The sequence below is a fragment of the Corvus moneduloides genome, chromosome 4 (genome assembly GCF_009650955.1).
Source record: "Corvus moneduloides isolate bCorMon1 chromosome 4, bCorMon1.pri, whole genome shotgun sequence".
NCBI classification, from domain to species: Eukaryota; Metazoa; Chordata; class Aves; order Passeriformes; family Corvidae; genus Corvus; species Corvus moneduloides.
The window spans coordinates 60,352,602-60,372,372 of NC_045479.1; the positions used below are offsets into that span (position 1 = coordinate 60,352,602).

At 35.6% G+C, this 19,771-nt stretch overlaps 1 protein-coding gene across 6 annotated transcripts in view; it reads left to right on the forward strand.

Moving 5' to 3' along the window:
• Positions 1-19,771, forward strand: part of LRRK2 (leucine rich repeat kinase 2) — a 64,264-nt gene that overhangs the window by 17,100 nt on the left and 27,393 nt on the right. For 5 of the 6 annotated variants that reach the window (XM_032107678.1, XM_032107679.1, XM_032107682.1 and 2 more), the window contains 18 exons: positions 912-1,036; positions 1,593-1,672; positions 2,425-2,531; positions 4,173-4,302; positions 4,836-4,960; positions 6,549-6,682; positions 7,868-8,012; positions 8,297-8,436; positions 9,750-9,878; positions 9,964-10,134; positions 11,425-11,680; positions 11,907-12,095; positions 13,495-13,616; positions 14,367-14,436; positions 14,891-15,111; positions 15,645-15,895; positions 17,236-17,384; positions 19,140-19,233. In XM_032107678.1, the coding sequence (XP_031963569.1) occupies positions 912-1,036; positions 1,593-1,672; positions 2,425-2,531; positions 4,173-4,302; positions 4,836-4,960; positions 6,549-6,682; positions 7,868-8,012; positions 8,297-8,436; positions 9,750-9,878; positions 9,964-10,134; positions 11,425-11,680; positions 11,907-12,095; positions 13,495-13,616; positions 14,367-14,436; positions 14,891-15,111; positions 15,645-15,895; positions 17,236-17,384; positions 19,140-19,233 (2,638 nt within the window). Of the gene's footprint in view, positions 1-911; positions 1,037-1,592; positions 1,673-2,424; positions 2,532-3,149; positions 3,249-4,172; positions 4,303-4,835; positions 4,961-6,548; positions 6,683-7,867; positions 8,013-8,296; positions 8,437-9,749; positions 9,879-9,963; positions 10,135-11,424; positions 11,681-11,906; positions 12,096-13,494; positions 13,617-14,366; positions 14,437-14,890; positions 15,112-15,644; positions 15,896-17,235; positions 17,385-19,139; positions 19,234-19,771 lie in introns of those variants that run through there. The other variant, XM_032107683.1, reaches the window with a different exon arrangement.

Here is a 19,771-nt window from a genome sequence, read left to right on the forward strand (position 1 = left end):
TCGACAGATCTGAACAGAGCATACTGGTTATTCATAGACAAATCTTGGATAATCCCTTCTTAATATAAAGTCTCCAGTGATAACAACACTGATTTGATGTTGTGTTTGCCAGGTATGACAGTACTCGTATTGTGGCAGTTGATAGCAACACAAAATCAATGCTTGTGCTTGAGTTCTGAAATCAATTAAAAGATTTAAACTTTTCCTTGAGTACAGTTCAGACAGAAATTAGTTAGCTAGTGGCAAAAAGCTAAGAATCTGATCCTCTTTGTCTCTGAGTTATTATTCCATATAAAAGTCAGTAGAAATGCTGTTTAAGAGTCTCCAAAATAGCAAAGATTAGAAATCAGTACATATTCCATTATGCCTCAAATATTATGCTCAGTGTTGGTATCTTTTTCTTCCCATTAATTGCTGAAAAATCACAGGTATAAAATGATGTATTTCAAATTCTGTTGCACTTTCTGGGACCAGATATTTCTCTCTTAGCAACTGCAATTTGCATTTTATTTTTTAACGGCATTGCTTCAGAGTGTAGATGGCTCTGTAATAAATGGTTCCATGCAAATGATTCACAGTTATATTTTATGTCTGTGATACTCTGTATGTAATACACAACAAAAAGAGGTACATGCAGGTCTTTTCAGAGCCAAAGCTTAGACTGATCTGTAATTATGTGACTCATCTACTACATTACACTTAAGTTTTTAACTCCTTTTATAACCTTGAAGACATTTTTCAAGTCTGTCTTAGAGTTTATGTCAAAAGATTTCTCCCTTCCCAGAAAAGGCTTATGTTCCCACTGATTTTCAACACTGCCAGTGTGAGTGCCTCCATGACTACAGAAAAGTTGAGACATAGGTGTTTTGTTTTCACAGTAAGAATTTATTGTAAATATTTTATATTTCAAGCTGAAACGATATTCTTAAACCGGGATTTAGAGGAAAGAAAGGAGGAGGAGGAGGAAGAAAAGTTATGCTGGTTGGAAGCATGTTACAAAGCATTAGAACTACACCGAAAAAATACAGATGTGCTGGTGAGAATTTCTGGGTGATGGGAATATGGAAAGACTGTATTATGTATTTAATAAAATGTTTAGCCACATGCTTTTCTCATATATATCCTTAGGCAAAAAAAGGCTTTAAGGTCTTGATTAGATTTAGAATAAATCTTACCTTTCTTGCCTTTCTTATCTTTGTTCATCTCAAGAGATTTTAGCTACTTCTTTGGATCAAATGTAGGTAGTTAAGATGAGGCTTATTGCCTGTAACTTTGGCCATGCAAAGATTGTTGTTTACATACCTCCTCTGTATCTAACAGCCAAACACAGGCCCATCAGTAGAAGAATTAATCTTGGCCTAAAATAGATACCAAAATGCAAATCAAGTAATGAGATTGTCACATGTGTTTGTAACTCAGGCCTATTCCAGCTATAAAGAATGTGACAGTGTACATTTTGTTCTATTTCTACATAAAGCACCTTGTACTTCTTTTGTGAACTGAAAAGCAGTCAAACTATTTAAGTTTTTTCATATATTTTTAATCTTCTAAAGGTATATTTTCTTAATCTTTTTGTCTTGGTTTATATTTAGGAGGCTGCGTGCTGGGCTTTGAAAAATCTGTTTCTGTATCAACGCAACCTTCATGAGAAGATTGGAGATGGAGATAATCAGTCAGTGTTGTCTTAAACTGGATTTTTAGAAATGAAAAAAATGAGTGCCTATTATTAGGCCATCTGACGTTTCACTTTTCAATTATTTTTAGTTTTGTAGTAGATGAAATGCATGATGATCAACCAAACCTGGGAAAGTGTCTTCCAAAGTGTGTTAACCTTGATTCAGGAAAATCTGCTAGTGTTTTAATGAAGGGTCAGAACACAGCCTATTAGAGCTAATTTTTACAGTTCATAAGGGATTGTGTCTTCAGTTGCAACAGGGATAAAGAATATAAGAATTAGGAAAACAGACAAGATTAAGATACCTAGCATGTAAGGAGTGTAGAAAAGCAGTACTCATTTTCTTACAAATCAGATGAAAAGGCATTGTAGAGAGAATGCTGCCTCATTAGGGAGAATCTACTAGGCATGGATAAGACACAGATTTCCATTTTACTTAAACTATTTCTCAGAGTTCCTTAAAATTTTAGTCACTCAATTTTTGCCAGCCTGTTTGTACCCCTTTCTGGACCTCAGGTCGCTTGGAAAGCATGGTTCCAAAGCAATTCAGTGAGAGTCAGACTAGACAAAGTTGCATAGGTTACAAAGGGTTTTCTGTCAGCTGTTGCTCTGGAAAAATACTAGAAATCAAGAGCAATCACCTGAAATTTTCATTATGTTACATAATACCTATTTAGGAAACTGAACTGCAATTATGAAGTAACTGCTGTAATACAGTCAATGTACAGTGATTTGTTTTTCTCTGAAAGGTTCCCAATAGACAGAGCAGTGATGCTCTCCATGCTGATGCACTCCTCTTCAAAAGAAGTGTTTCAGGCTGCTGCTAGTACCTTGGCAATTTTGTCACAACAGAATGGTAAGGCACTTCAGTTATCTTTTCTTTTTCATTCAGCAGAAAGTTATTGCAAAAATATTACAGAGGATTTAGTGTACTGTTGAATGAATACAATACTCCCTGTGATAAAGAGTATTATGTTGTGATAAGTAGGAAGTTTATTCCTTGCTTTGAAAAAGTTATTGTTAGCTAGTATAAAAAATACAAGGAAATAAAGAGTTCTCTGCCAGTTTATGTGTTGCAATTGCTACTTTTTGGAGCAGGAGACGTGAAAAGAGTGTGCTCTCTTTGTATGCTTGTTTAAATATTTATCACGTTTGAATTTCGTCAAGAGCAGCATTTGTTGAAAAATCACATGAATAAGGAATACAGCCCAACAAATACCACTTTCTTGCTTAACACAGGAGATTTGAGCAGTCCTGTTGACTTCAGTGAAGCAAATTGTGTAGAAACTTAAGCATGTGCATGACAGTTTTCAATATTTCTTTACTCCTGATCATGTCCCTAACATGGTTTCCTAACTTTTTTCAATTTGCAGACCCCCTCAAAATTTTTCAGTGGAGGTGTGGACCCCTGAGTAGAGTATTTAAGCCTACTGACAGTTGGCCTGCTTTTATTAGATAACTTTCACAGAATCCTTTGAAATGGTTATGGATCTCAAGTGGTTTGCAGACTGCACATTGAAAACCACTGGCTAGATAGAAAGGAAAATCCTAGCAGTTAATTACCATTCTGTAGGTGAGAAAGCATTGTTTTATCATCAGTTTATTGAGCCATCCAAGTACATAAAACCTAACGCAGGGAAGGTTTTATAATTATTTGTGAGACCAAGATGTATCTATACTGAGAAATAGATCTCATAAATGTATGCATATTATTGTCATATACCAGTTACTTTCATAACATGTTACTGACAAGTGGGCCTCTGATTCCTTTTGGAAATCTAAAGCAAGTTTTTCTTCTTTTTTTAAATTATTATTCTCTTTTTTTTTCCCCATAAATGAATGTGCTTACAGCAGAAATGATAGACATAAAGAAGCTTAGTAAAATCTTCTGGCACAATGCAGTACGGCTTGAACTAACCTTCTGAAATGGATGTACTGAACTGGGAATAACAAGATTTGGTGGTAGTTACTATGATAATTTTTATAGTGTTCTAGTTTGTATTAGTTACAGTTAGAGCTACAGGATGTGCTTGGATATTTGAATTTGCAAAAAATGAATTCATAAAGTAAATAGCATTAATAAATATAATTTCATTTTTGAAGTTTCATTTTTGGAAGCTAGAAGGTTTTTTTAAAGTTTTAAGTTCTAGCTTTCCTATATGATCTCAGAGTGCGATTAGGAAAAAGTTGAAGAATAAACATTTCTGAAAATATAAGCAGGGCTATACATTCTCCTTCCCATATGCTAACTTTACGTGAGTAAAAATAGCAGATGTATAGAGACTTATTAGTCAGAAATTATAATGTGTTTGATTAAGCTATGCAAACAGAAGTCAGCTTCAGCTCAAATTGTTTCCTATTCTAATTTGTACTATTATTTCTGTTTGGTGAGGCAAAAACATTGAAAAAAAAGGAGTAGGGGAAAAAGTTGGTTTTGAGAACAATCCAGAAAGAAAGAAAGATTTTCTTACAGGATGCTTACTATTTTGTGTTGTAGTAAATATTAGGAAGACACTTCTGGCGAAAGGCATACATATGAATGTTTTGGATATAATGAGGAAACATTCACATTCTCCTGAAGTGGTTGAAAGTTCCTGCAGGATCCTGAATCACGTGTTCGAAGGAAGGTAATAAAACTAGGAATGCATGTCCACTTCCAAGATGAAGGGTTTAGAGATTCTGTGCCGTAGGTGATTACATTTAAATTGTTGATTGATAGTAAAATTGACCACAGACTGTCAGCCCTGTTTAAGACATGGAATTTTGTAACCCCTGTAGTCAAATGCCCAGGTGGGTGTGGGTAGGGAGCTGCGTGTTCTTCCCATCATGGTTCTTGTGCAGTGAGATTTGAATAGACAATGTCTGGGTGGTCTCCCCTCCTGTTAACAACACTGAATTCCATTAGGAGATAAGAAATTTCCCGAAGAATTACCTCTGATTATTAAAATAGCATTTTGTTAATATTACTTTCTTGTCGGCTAGGATGGAAGTATTTACATAGACTGAATTAATAGAATGGCATGAAAATAACTTGCAATGATGAAGAAAAGTAACACAGTTTAATTCATATTTCAGATTTACAGTGTTCCAAAGGGTAAGGACAAATACATGTGAAATTTAGAAATGCATTCTTTTTATTTATTTAATAAACTATTTTCAGTTTCCCTCATCTGGATGTAATGACAGTAGCAGTATCAGAAGTTGTAAAAGCCATGAGGAAACATGAAAAATCACTCTCTGTACAACTGGAAGCACTCCGAGTCCTTTTACACTTCATGATGCCTGGTAAGTCATCCAAAGGCATACAGCAAATCAGATAGCTGGGTTTTCATCTTTCTTATCTAATGACACAGCCTTTAATGGGATTTCCAAAAATTATTGCAGCTCTGTACATAGCAGAGAATAGCTGTATGTCTTTAGGAAAATACAAAATGGGAGAAAATATTTGAGGTATTGAAGGTAACAGACCAAAATTATTACTGCTGATTTCCTCTTGATTTCATCAGTGAATAGGCAGCTCCATTTTTTCTAAGGAGCTGAGGGAGTAAATGCAGAGCTGTCACTGTGGTTGTGGTTTGCATCATCGATCCCCTTTAAGTGAGAGCAAACCATGTTAATGACATAAACATTTTTTTACCACAAAATGCAATTGTTTTGATAGTATCTCTTGGAAGGAACGTAAGAACCGGACAGTGATCTTGACAGATATAAAATATGCAATTATGTACTACTGTCTATCAAAAAGGAGAAACCAAACTGACTAGTTTAGAAATTCCTTTCCAGAAAAACCCCTCTTTATTGGCAATCCAGATGGGGAAGAAATGTTCTTTATTAGTTTTATGCCTTTAGTAGAATTTGGGAAAAGTTTTAACTCTTTTTATCAGTGTACTGCTATATATCCTGCTTTTTTCCTCTGATATTAAGTGTAAGAGTACAGATGTGGGGTACTGATTTTTTTTTTTTCAGAATAACTTTTTGTAGGTATCTCTCAGCAGTTCTAGTTGAACATCTACAAAACCAATAAAAATAGTAAAATTACTAATACGCAGACTGATTGCAGGTTTTTCAGTTTGCTTCTATTATTTGAGTTATAATCCTAGTACTTCCCTCTTTTTTCATTGAACAGCAGGATTAAGACTTGATATATGTGTTCTAACATGGAGGCAAGGTGCTTTGCTTGCCAGTATCCTGGAAGTGAGGCCCTTCTAAACTGTAATCAGACAGCACCAACTGGATGTTGGAACTTGCAGGTTAATTAGGGAATAAAAAAGTAATTCATGGGAAAAATAGTAATCACAATGAATATGAATGCTGTAGTGACTTTGAAAGGATCTTTGAGTACTTGCTGTAGTGTCACTTGACTGCAAGTGCCAAAAGAAAGTAAATCTGAAAGACCTTTTATGTGTGCTCACATTCCACTTAATGTCATCTGTGTGTAAAATATGTCCCATGATGTGCTGCCAAGTGAGAAAGAATAAGCAGTTTATAGCTTCTGTATAGTGTCTCCTTACCAGAAGGAAGAAGCATTCTCAAGTAGGTATCAGGAACACCAGGAAACTCTGTAGCTCAAAAAAGTAATATATTGCAATGTACCTTAGAACAAATTCTTTGGCACAATTTTGTATTTTCATAGTAAGCAGTGAGCAAATACGTGGTGAAATTTTCCTTTCAAACACAATGTACTCACATTACAATATAAATCTGGAGGGACTCCAGTCTCTGCAATACAGTGTTTTGAAAATACCATAAGATCTGAATTATGCTCTCTGAGTCACCTCAGTGTTCGTTTGATTGTTGGATTGTATTTTTGGGTTAATGATGGGGAGAATGTGAAATCTGCTCTTCTGAGGAAGGTTTTTTTCCATTGTTGCAGATACAAAGAATGAACACCAGAATGGTTCTTCCAGAGATGTGGGAGATGCTGCTTTTGCACTTACAGTAAAAGTCATTAGAAGCCAGTGTCTGTTGGAGGGAACTCACTCATTGGTGCTTAATGCTCTAAACAGGGTATAGTTAAAGCTTTATTCTAATGGATTTGTCATTATTTTACACTTGCAATGGTGAATAATTTGTAAGTTTTAGTTCTGCATTAATTTTCCTATTGATTTGATAGAATTAATCTTAACTCCCAAATTTCATTAATCTATTAGGGTTTCTTCTTCCTTTCTTTTCTGTAGTGTATTAGATGATTCTTTATACAGTGACTCCAAAGGATATTTATTTTTAAAAAGCTAATTTTTTTCAAGGATACAGTTTATTTGTGATTTCTTTTTTTTAAACAGGCTATATATGAAGTGTCCTCATGCCTACACCTCAGCTACCCATAGAACTGAGTGCACAACTCAATTGTCTCCATTCTTTTCACTGTTCAACTTTTTCAGCCCCTGTAAAACAGAATGATCACAGTGCCTTGAAGGGGAAGCTGAAAAATGAAAGGCTGAAGCAGACTCAGTCTGTGCAAAGGGAACTTTGCACAGCAAATTAACCTTAAATCTTAGTGATGGGAAATGTTTCACTTCATGGCTTTCAGAGGAATCCAATCTACAAGGTTTTCAAGGGTCACATGATCACAATCAAAATGTAGCAATTCTTAATTTTTTAGAAGTCTCTCTCAGGAATTTTGAGCTTGCCAAACAGATTCAGTGAAGGAAAATTATGTCTCTTACATTTATTATAGAAGTCAGAGCAAGTAATGTATCAGTGAAATAGTTCTAGAGTATCTAAAGGACAACTTAATCTGAAGATATCAGACATAGGAGTTAACAAAGGAGGTAAAATAATTTTTACTTCAGAAGGTCTTCAGTATTTTGTGATCATCCTGATTGCATTTTCCAATGCAGCTGATTTGTGGTTTGGGGTACTAAAATATCAGCAAGAAGGGCTAGAAATTGACACATTTAATTGAAAACTAGAGACAGAATAAGGAGGAAGTTGGGCATGACTCCATTGAAATTATTTTGCAGATTTGCAAGTCACTGCGATGGCTGTGACACTCTCAGATCTAGGCCTCATCAAGATTTTCTCCGTCTAAAAGTGGGGGGAAATTGGGAAGTAATGATCACAACCTGTTGAATTTCTAAATAACCAAACATTCTTTTGTTGTTACAGAACAACCTTAAGAACAAGCAAGTCTTCTTTTGCCATTGTAAGCAGAACAATCTTGATCTGATTTTATTTTCTTTTCTCCATTAGTTTATTGGAAATCCTAGCATTCAGAAGTGTGGACTAAAACTGCTTGGTTCTGTAGCTGAGTGCACTGGTGCACTAGAAATTTTAACCCAGCAAGGAGCTACTGACACTGTGCTTCACACCCTACAGATGTATCCAGATGAACAAGGTAGGGAAGGTGTTTTGTCAGTAGAATGAGAATGACATGGTAGGAGGGCTTGTAACAGATCTGTTGCTCTCTTTAGTGCTGGATGTGATGTAGGTTGCCTGGCAAGAGAAGGCTGCAGTGCTGCATAGTCCTCAGATTCACCCATGTTGCAGTCTGCCTCACCCTGTAATAGCCTGTACAAGTAACTTTCTGGAATGTTACTAAAAGACTACTTAAATCATGGGTTTATTCCATTCAGAATGTCTGAATTATTGGTGTGTGAATAATATTTATTTTTCTTCTAGACATACAGTGTTTGGGTTTGAGTCTTCTACGCTCTTTGATTACAAGAAAGAGTTTGTGTATTGCAACTATGCATGTCCTGTCAGCAGTTCTGGTTTCTACTCTGCGAAGATTTAAAGAAGTCACTGAAATCCAGATGCATGTATGTGTCATTTCTGTATATGAGGATGAAAACAAAACTCAAAACCTTAGAAAATTATTTTAATGTAGTTACATTTGAAGTATAATTCCCTGTTTTACTTACTTCGTTTTGATTTTATTGAAATTGCTAGATTAGTATAAACCTTTGTAATTAAACTGAGACATTTGTCATAGAGATGGTTTTCTTGGAGGCATATATTCAATCCAGGATGTGTAAGCGTAAGTTAAGTGCTTATTTAAGACTTCTGAGATCTGAGAACTAGAACAAATTTCTCAGTCATGATCCTTCATTCTGTCAATCTCTAACCATTTCATGAAGTAACCATCATAGTATTGATTGCCCTTCTTTGAGAAGTCATAGAAGGTAACTACCAGCCTTGTTGCCAGGAGTAAACTTAGTGTAGGAATGCTGTATTTAAGAAAGGCTATTGCTGGAATACTATCAGACTTTGACCCACATCTGTATATGGAAGGAGAGTTCTTTGTAAACACACGTGTAATCCTTGTGTGAAGTTCTGTTTCCTCTGCTTCAGAAACTTTCCCTGTTGGTTACCAGTTTCATTTTTTTAGTGGAATAGAGCTTGCCTGTGATATCAGCTTTCTGTGAGAGTTTCTATATTTCTCTTCCAGATGAATATGAAAATATCACAAGTACAGCCTCCCTTCTTTGCTGCTGTTTTTCCCCCAACCTTTCCACATTTAGCTTAGCAACCAGTGTAGAGAGAAATAAAAATAATGTGCTGGAATAAGGAAGTTACTTTAAGTGATTTAGTTTCAACTGGGTTTGGACAAGGAGTCCATAATTTAGCCAGTTCACCCTTCTAGGTAAACTTTACTTGCAGAATCATGGGGTAATTTTGTATTTCTTCTTAGTTTTTAGATACCCCTGTTAATTTTTTCATTTAGTTTAATAGTTCTTTTCAAATTCGGGGATTACAGAGCAACACACTGGAACAGGGTATCTTCATTCCATATCCTTAGAAAGAGATTGTTTCCTCTTTACATTTTCAGGAAATCACAAGTACATTTGTCACTGCCAGGCAGGACGTTGTCAGATATTATGGTGCATATTTGACTTTTCAGTGTCAGTTAATATCTGTGGGTCAGCTAAACAAGCATGAAACTACAGAGACACCTGCTATTTCTGCCTTCTCTTCTGAACTTCTCCTATTTTGAACTAATGCACGTTTAAAAGTAAGACAAAAAATTTAAAGCATGAATCTTTTGGTTGAAATTTGGTTTTGCTGCATGACCTGTTTTAAAGTGACCCTTTTTAACACTGTACTTCTTTCAATGTTCTCATTGTATTCTTAGGGATTTCATGCTATCTTGGCAATTCTTGGTTTGTCACCTTGTTTTGCAAAGCTGCTGGTAAATGAATCATTTGACACAGTCATTTTCTACCAGATGTCCATGTGTTTCACTGACCAGCGAGATCAACAGGTATGTTCTTTGTTTGACAGTTCCACAGGTGAAAAATGTTGGTGCTTTTTTTGTCCTAACTTTTACTGTTTGTCTTTACATTCAGTTTCAAAGCCTGTGTTGTAAATGTTTTGCTAAAATAGCTGAAAATGATGATTTAAAAAATACGATGCTGGAAAAAGCATGTATGGAGTACAACAGTATTATGGCTGAATGTTTACTTCTACTGGGAGCTGATATTAATAAGAAGACAAAGATAAACTCTTTGATCTATCAGGTAATACATGGAAATATATATGTAATTTTGTTGCTTAAAAATTTGTGCTTTTGGGTTCCTTTCTGTTGTCATGTAAATATTTATACTGGAGAACACAGAGAACAGAGAGGCTGCTCCCACATGCCCACAGGTGCTTCTTGCTATATGTGGCCACCTTTAAATTTAATTTTTTTTTTTTGTGAAATGATATGCATAAGCACTACTTTATTTTGGCTCAGTGTCAAAGTGTTAAACAGTCTGAGAGAACCCCACTGCATGAAGGGAATTAGGAAGTGTTCAATTCTGCTGGTAGAACTCTCTGGGTGGTGAAGCACAACTGGGTTTAGAACTGACCATCCATTCATAGAGTGTGAGGTAGGCAAATCAGTGTTAGCAAACCACAGAGAGAATACTGAAGTAACTGAAAATATTTCTAGAAAATATTTTTAGTGTTGAAAATCAACACTGGTCTGTGTAGCAATGCAGGCTTGGAGATTGGGAGGAGCTGACTGAATCACAGAAACATAAAGGTTGGAAAAAACCTCGATGATAGTGAAGTCCAAACTTTGGCTGAACCACCACCTTGTCAACTAAGCCAGAGCACTAAGTGCCACATCCAGTTGTTTCTTGGACACTTCCAGGAATGGGGACTCCACCACTTCCCTGAGCAGCCCGTTCCAATGCTTAACCACCCTGTCAGTGAAGAAATTCTTCCTGATGTCCAACCTGAACCTCTCCTGGAGCAGATTGAGGCCGTGTCCTCTTGTCCTGTCACTGGCTGCCCAGGAGAAGTGGCCAATCTCTACCTGGCTACACCCTCCTTTCAGGTAGTTAAAGCCAGTAGACCTGAGCTCACTATCATTAGGCAAGGCTTGATGAGACTCACTGTTGTTGTCTGTTCATTGAATATCCAGATGAGAACCCCTAAGTGTCTATTTTCCACTAAACAGATAAATAAATGGAGTTGCCGTTGACCACAGGCAATAATCAAACTAGATAAATTGCCATTCATTTCTGCCTGAAAACTGTGTGCACTCATGACAAAAATTACAACTGCAGAACTCCAGCATTTGATACATTTTGGGCAAAGCCTTCATGAAAATGGGAATTGGTACTCTGACGCCTTAGGCAGGCGTGTGCTCCAAGGAGTAAGGCATTGCATAATTGAGAAAGAGACACAATCCTTAAAATAAAGTCCTTTATCCTTAAAATAAAGTCAATCTGCATTTGAGACAAGCCTCTTTATGCAGTCTGAACTGTTACTTGAATGCTTCACATTCTTGGTTTGTTTTAATTGCTTTTCTCTATTAGGTTTGTGAGAAAGGAAATAATCCTAAATTGGTGGAATTGTTATTAGCCAATGGTGCTCGAGAGCAGGATATTCGGAGTGCTTTGACCATCAGTATAAAGAGAGGAGATAGCCAAATCATCAGCTTGCTCTTAAAGAAGCTTAGCCTTGATGTCACCAACAGCAGTATATGTCTTGGAGGATTTGGTTTTGGCAGATTAGAACCTTCCTGGCTCATTCCTTTGTTCCCAGATAAACTTACTCAAACAAGAAAACAAAGTGAGTATATGTAGAAATTGCTATACAAAATGTGTCAATATCTTTTGATGGCACTATGAAAGTGTTTTAGGTGAAGACTTTCAGTTGAGAATCTTTTCGTAGCACTCAGCTGGCTATAGAAAGTTCTGGGAAACTTGAAAATAAATCAAGTTATCTCTGTTATTTTTTTAAAGCTACTTGGATTTCTTTGAGATTATTTTATCTTTTCCATTTCTTGTACATACAGATGCAGGTTCTGCACTGGCAAGGATGGTGCTCAAATTCCAGATGAAGAACATTTCAGAGGATAGATCAAGAGCCTCCTCTGATTCAAACTTGTCTGAAGATGGAGTGGATAGAAACTATGATTGGAATTTCATACCTGACCCATTAGTGGACAGTATTTTTCCTTTGAGTGATGATATTGATAGTGAAGGTAATTGTTTTTCTTTTCTTTTTTGCTTTTTATAATCCCAATCTAATGTACCAGAGCTAGCCTATAGCCATAAATCAGTTGTTTATTTGTATTTGAGATATAACAACTCCCATGAATAAAAAACCTTCTATCTAAAACTCTGTTTGGGGTAACATTGGAAAACAGTTTGTGGTATGTGCTTCATCTACAAAACTAAGACCTTGAAGTGTTTTATTCAGTTATACACTTAAAATTAGTTTGTCATGCATCCAGTGTTTTGTAGAGAGAAAGAGTGAGATTCATGCAATTGAATTTAGATTTTGACTTTTTCTGTTCTGTTTCTGAGCTGCCTTTATAATCTATGGCAAAAAGCAAGACCTTCGAGAGCCCAATTTGTCTCATCACGTAGTCAAGTGTATTGTGATCTAGAAACCCCTCTGTTCCCTGGGTAGTCTGTAAATAAAGTTCATACAACCAGATCTGGTATAGAGGACTATGTTATTAACAAATAAAGTAGGTGAAACAAGCCCTATCCCAAAGATAAACTAATTGATCAGAAAATGTAAATGACAGATTTATGTTCAGCCCAACATCATCCTTTGTAACCAGGACATTTGAATGCCTTTAACTTATAGAAAGACATTATTTCTGTCTATAATACCAACAACTTAATAATGAAAGTAGCCTTAATTTGTAACATATCTTTTTTGTTGTTCAAATGTTGCTCTTGTTTTAGAACAGTTGGTTACTTAAAATCATCACAGATGAAGAATTTGAATTTTGGAATCAGAGAATCCAAAGGAACTTTTTGATTATGTTTTGTTCTTTTCCTTTTATCGCTCAGCACCACTTTTAATTTTTGTCGGTCTATTTGTTGCCCCATGTAGAAAAGTTGTTATCATAAAAAAATGCAGGAGTGATTTTAGGAGTTTTAAAAGTAGCCTTGAGAAGAGGAACATCAAATGTCTCCAGATAATGACACCAAATATCTCCTAAATCACCAAATCCAGAGTGGCATTTGATGTTTCATTCTCAATAAGTGTGGGAGTGCAAATTTATCTCTTGAAATCCAACCCTTTTCTATTTTAAGAAGTATTTACACTGAAGTAGCAGAAAGATGTGTTATGAAACATGTATAATAATCCCAACCCGATGGAAACTTTAAATCATAAATCATCAGTGCAGGTCCTGCAATCACCTGCAGGTCCTACTTGAAGAATGTCAGGTTAGTATGGCCCCTCCACTCTAAAACACACTGACAACATTTTTGGCCTATTGCACACAGAATTGACCAGTGAGATCCTGCCAGTATTGATGCTTTTGGAATGCATCTCTCCTTTGTCAGCATCTATATTACAGTTGAACTCTGAGCCTCATCTTTAAATACATTTTCTTGCCTATTTCTCCTCCTGTGTTCAAGGAAGCGAAGGTTCACTTTTTACAAAAAAGAAGTCCAATTCCATTGCAGTTGCTGATTTATATTGTAGGGAAATGGCATGTCAAAGAGGTTCTCCTACTTTGCTGCGACATTCCTACTCTGTGGTAAGTCAGATCCTTGCACATTCCAGGTTTTTAAGTCCATCTCCATTGCCTACTCCAAAACTCTTAATAATCAAATGTTAGGAAAGGTTGTGTAGCCATATGGGCTTTGTCTCACTGTTGCCATTCAGTGTTTTGTTCTGTTGTGGTGCACTGTACGGATGAATTTATATCAGCAAAAATATATGATCACTAAAAAAGTAGACAGTCTTTTGAATTGTTCAACTTTTCAGTCTGATGTTCAAATGGAAATACAGGGATCATGGGCTCATTCACAAAGATTTAACCTCCCCTTAGTGAAGCTGATCTTCAGCAACAATCAGTGGAGAGAGACTGATTCCTTAATAAGACATAAGAGGACAAATTGGTGGAATCAAAGTCACATTCCTTTGGAAGGAGCTTGTCTCTTTCCATTTACTGTAAAGGGAAACTGGAGAGAGTGGCTTCCCTAGAGGAAGCTACATTTTGCAATATCCTGGTCCATCCTATTATTGCACCCTAGTGAAAATCATTCTGAGTTACCAGAAATGCACTGCTTCCATTGCACTTTAAATCTACCATTCTTTCATATTGCATGGGTTAATACATTTCAGAAAGATGTGACCTACTGTTATTTTCAGTTCAAGTATACAGTGTCTTTGTGTTCTCCCATAGGCTCTGATGAAAATAAACCACAATAAAGAGATTTACTGAATTTGGATGATTTCAGAACATGCATATGTTCCTAAATGCTTTTTCTCTTGGATTTTGCAGGGACCTGGCTCAGATTATGAACCATTAATGAAACAAAGACGAAAATTCTTGCTCTCAGATGAATTCCCCAGTAAGTAAACTATACAATTTAAGGTATATAACAGATTTGGCATCCTTAATGCTTTCACAAACATAGCATGCAAAGATTTGAGACAGATTATATATTTGTTTAAGAGGAGGATACATTTGGGAAATACTACAGTGAAGTAAAAATAATGCATATATAGGGATTTTTATTTCCTGGACTCGACAAATAATTTATGTAGGCAATGGAGTTTTTAATGAGTGCCCTTATTAGCTTTCAAAAGCTCCTTCTGTTGTGCAGTTTGTAAGGATCCATCTCTTTCCCTTCCCCTACTGTCTTACAAATTTCTGTGTCTTAATAGAATTCTTCATGGATTTGGATCTTAACCAATATGCAAACATTCACTCTCTTCTGCATCTTTAAATCCCAAGATGATTGATTGAAATTTTACATAAATGATAAATGAAATCATGGTATTTTCACATTTTTGTTTTCATAGAAGGCGTCTCAAAATTGTCATCACATATAAGACCATCAGACAGTCTTTCTTCATTGATTTCAGAGAAAGAATATATTAAATCACTAGATCTTTCATCAAATGAGCTGGAGAACATTGATGCCATCAGCCAGAATAGCTGCCTAACTAGTCATCTGGAACACCTTGAGAAACTGGAGCTCCACCAAAATGCTCTTACAAACATTCCAGAACAACTGTGTGAAGTAATTCTGCATAATTTTCTGTAATACAAGTTGAAATTAGTTAAAATAAATTGTTGGTCTCTAATAATGTAGTCCATATGTATTGTAATAATGTATCCATAGCAATATTATTCAAGAATATGGCTGTACATTTTTGCGTGCTTCATATATTTACTCAACTTTCGTTCAGCATTCATGTTCATTAGAAATAAAAGTATTTTCATGGAATTGTTTTAAGTTATTTACTGCAGAGAACTGCTTTAAGATGTGTGATATTAAGTAGCATAATAATGGAAATGGAACTGAGAACTGCAGGCAATTAATATCTTAAATTTTATGAAATGTAGCTAACTATTTTTGAATAATGCCCTATACTTTATTTTGTCATAGAAATATTGTAGGTTACATTGGTACGATTGCTATTTTCTGCTATTTTTCCATGTGAGTTAAATATAAATAAATTAATAATTTGTATAAAAATATAATTCAATTATAAACATATAAATTCGTATTTTATTTTAAGTTCTTAAAAATGAATTATCCTTTTCTTTCAGAACTTGAAATGCTTGACTTACTTGGATTTGCACAGTAACCGATTTACTTCTTTCCCAACTTATTTACTGAAAATGAATTGTATTGCAAATCTTGATATCTCTCGAAATGACATTGGACCTTCCTTTGCTTTGGATCCACACCTGAGATGTCCAACTCTAAAGCAACTTAACCTTTCATACAATCAGCTGGTGTGCACTCCTGAATTTCTTACAAGTGTTGCTGAAAATCTGGAACAGCTCTTGCTGGAAGGGTGAGTAGCATGAGAAAATGGGCTGTAGCATAACAAACATAACAGGAAATAATAGATTTGTGATGCAGAATGATGACTCGTATAGCATGGAAAGGATTGTTTAGTCACCAGTGAAACACTGACACTGTCTTCCAAATGTGTAAATTGCTACAATTTTCATTGTTTTATTACAAAGTACAAGACATGAGAATGTCTTTGGACCTTGATAGAATCTAATAGCTTTGCTCTTCCAGTAACGTGCTAAATATGTTGTAGTTCAGTATCTTTCTGCTACCATACTATTAGTCCACAGGGCTGTGTAGTCTGACATATTCAACTAGGTTTTCTGTATACACAATACAGTTTCCACTGTATTTCATATGCACAAAAGCTTTTCTGGAAGTAGTATTAATGTAATTTTAAGTATTGGTATGGATATGTTTTAAATTACAAAACCAGAGAAAACATGTAGCTTTTTGTTTGCCAGCACTTACTGTCATATTTCTTAGTGAGGTAATTCATACCTATATGGAATTCTTAAAAATGCAATTGGTGATAGCTCTGTAAACTGCAGAGACTGTCTCATTCATTTCCTACAGCTCATGCTAAATAAGATGGTGAACTTTGTTAGTAATACTACCCTGGCAAAACAGCGGATGGATCTTTTATCTCTGTGTTTTTGGGATCTTTCTCTTCCTATTTCTGGTGTTGTTATTATTATATTTTATATAACATTATATAAAATATTATATAAATATATATATAAAATATATAATTTCTATCTATTAATTATGTAAATATATATTTATATATAATAAAGATATTTTATATTTATATAATATTATATTACATAATATAAAAATATATTGCATGTATAATATATAATATTATTATATAATAATAATATTATTATTCCCCCAAATACATTGTGTAAAATTATATACTCATCCTGAATTCCATTCCATATAGGGAATCCTTTTTTAAAAGTTTTTTTAGGTTGCTAGTAATTCTGTAATTACAATATTGCAAACACATATTTTTAGTGCACAGAACCTCTCACCAATGGAACAATCCTCTTTGTGTGGGATTGATCTCCAGTATGTAATCAGAAAACTAAACCTTACAATACATTTTGACACTTGGTCTCCAAATTAATTAAGCTGATCCTAGTATCAGTCCTGTTATTCCATGTTGCCACATGTACTAGTGTTTTTGCTGACTGGTCAGTCTTTATGTAGATAAAGTCTTCTTTTTGTTTTACTGGTGTAACGATGACATTGTCAGATCAACACTACTTTCACCTTTTACCTAATAGTTTCTAAGTAAAACATGGATTGTCTTTTTTCTTGTTGTTATCATAGAAACAAAATTTCATGCTTATGTTCACCCCTGTGCTTGAAAGACCTGAAAATTTTAAACATTAGTAAGAACAGTATTTCATCCCTTGCTGAGAATGTCTTCATGGGCTGTACAAAACTGGAGCAATTCAATGCCAGGATGAATGTCCTTGGTAAGTACCTGTGAAAATAGGATTCACCTTCTAGAAACTATTCCAAGTCACAAAATTCCTCTACCACCAGCATTTGGAGTCTTGGGAGAACAGAAAAGAGTAATACCACATGTACTTGTCCTTGTTTATACAGTTTCCTAAGCATTACCTTTTGATCACTGAAGCATCGAGTATGCTTCCAGTCGTCTGATCTGACTCAGCTAACCCATCTTGTTTTTACATTTGGAGTGGATGCTGTAAAAATGGATGAGTGTACTTGAGATTGTATGCACTATTGAGGAAAGTTCAAGGCAGAGGAAATCGTTCAGATTGCAAATCTAGTACTAGTATGGGTTTAATACTGTACTGTAATACAGAGATGAATCCTGGCCTGTACCAACAATAGTGTGGCCAGCAGGACCAGGGCAGTGATTGTCCGTCCCCCTGTACTCGACACTGGTGAGGCCACACCCTCAAATCCTGTGTTCAGTTCTGGGCCTCTCACTTCGAGAAAGACATTGAGGTGCTGGAGCATGTCCAGAGAAGGGCAGTGGAGCTGGGGAAGGGTCTGGAGCACAAGTCTGATGAGGAGCAGCTGCGGGAGCTGGGGGTGTTCAGCCTGGAGAAAAGGAGGCTCAGGGGAGACCTTACCGGTCTCTACAACTGCCTGAAAGGAGGCTGTACCCATGTGGGGGTCAATGTCTTCTCCCAAGGAACAGGCAATAGGACAAGATGGGAAATTGAGAACAATTTCTTCCCTGAAAGGGTTGTCAAGCCCTGGAACAGGGTGCACAGAGAAGTGGTTGTCGCCATCTCTGGAAGGTATTTAAAAGACATGTGAATGTGGCCTTTAGGCCTTTAGTGGTGGACTTGGCAGTGCAGGATTAACGGTTGGGCACATTGGTACTAGAGATCTTTTCCAACCTAAATGATTCTATGAGTAAGTATTTACCACATAATATCTGGCATTATCTCCAGAATAAGAGAGAATGTGTGTTCCAGTTGCCTGCATGCAGGTGTCATTTGAGATGCCCTGAATCATCCCCCTTGGCTTACAGGTTCTGGTCCAGAAAAAGCAGGACTTCCATAGCTCCTGTGTTTTATCTTTCAACCTTGTGCAGACAGCTCAGGTAGCACCGGGCAGATCCCCTTCACTAGAACCCAGTGCTAAGGAACTGAATTGAGTCCATCCAGAGTGTGTGTCAGTGTTTAGCATATTTTATGCAAAGGTGTAAAACCACTTTAGCTATGCAAATTACAAATTATACAAATTAGATTTTCAGTGATACTGTGAGAGTTTATAAGTTACTGTTAGAATTTATTCTTTCTTCAAGACATAAAACCTTCCATTTTGAAATTATTGTCACCTTATTTCAGAAGGTAACTCTTAGAATTGCATTAAACACAGCTGAACCATTAGATGCATTTTTTTAAGAATGAATAAGAATGAATGGGTGAATAAGACCCAACAAATCCTGGATCACATGAGACTGTCTTGTATGCTTGCAGTACAGTAAAGTGTAAGTAAGATTATTTTGGTGTTTAATGCCACTAGGAGATGAAGGATAACAATGTAGAGTTTGTTAAAAGCCAATATATTAATTAATTTGGGGAGTTTAGTTTTAAATAAGCTTTAAAAAAAAAGATTTGAACTCTGGTAGGTGATAGCTTTGTATGAAAATGATAGACTGACCTTTTAGTCTGTCTAAACTCCAGTCTTAAAAATAATTTAACCATTCTTAAAAGTAATAGGATTAACCTCTTTTTCTGCTCTAGAAAAAATACCTGACTTGTCATCCAGCATAACAAGTTTAAAATTATCCCAAAATTGCTTTACTAATGTTCCAGAAGCAATTCTTCTTCTACCACAGTAAGTTATTCTTCTATTTATTGACATTAAGTTCTTGATAAAGAAGATCTGATGACAAAAATGTTGTTAAGCAGAAAATTCTGCATGTTTAACTGGTTTTCAGGGAATCCTCACTAACTGGTTAAATCCAGAACTTGGTAGCTTTTAAACTGAAGACAAATTAGTCATTTTCTTCATGATTCTGAGAAATTCTGTTCCTCAGATTCAAATCACTGTTGTTGCAAATATATTCCTTGACAGCTGAAGCTGACAATTCTTGCTGAGAATATTAGAATTAATCTCATATTTCCTTGGAACCAACAATGAAAAGATATTGGTAATTTTTCCTTTTTGAGTTCTGCAGACATTTGCACAAGGCTACTGAGATTAGTTTTTCACTTCCCAAATAACATGAGATTTTTATTCTCTAAGGAAAACACTTCCTCTAGAAGGAATTGTGATAAAGATGCATGTGACATTTATTTTGCTATACCTTCAAAGCATTACTCATCTGAAAATTGGACTTCTGCTTTTTTTATAGAAGTTGCTGACCTTAACA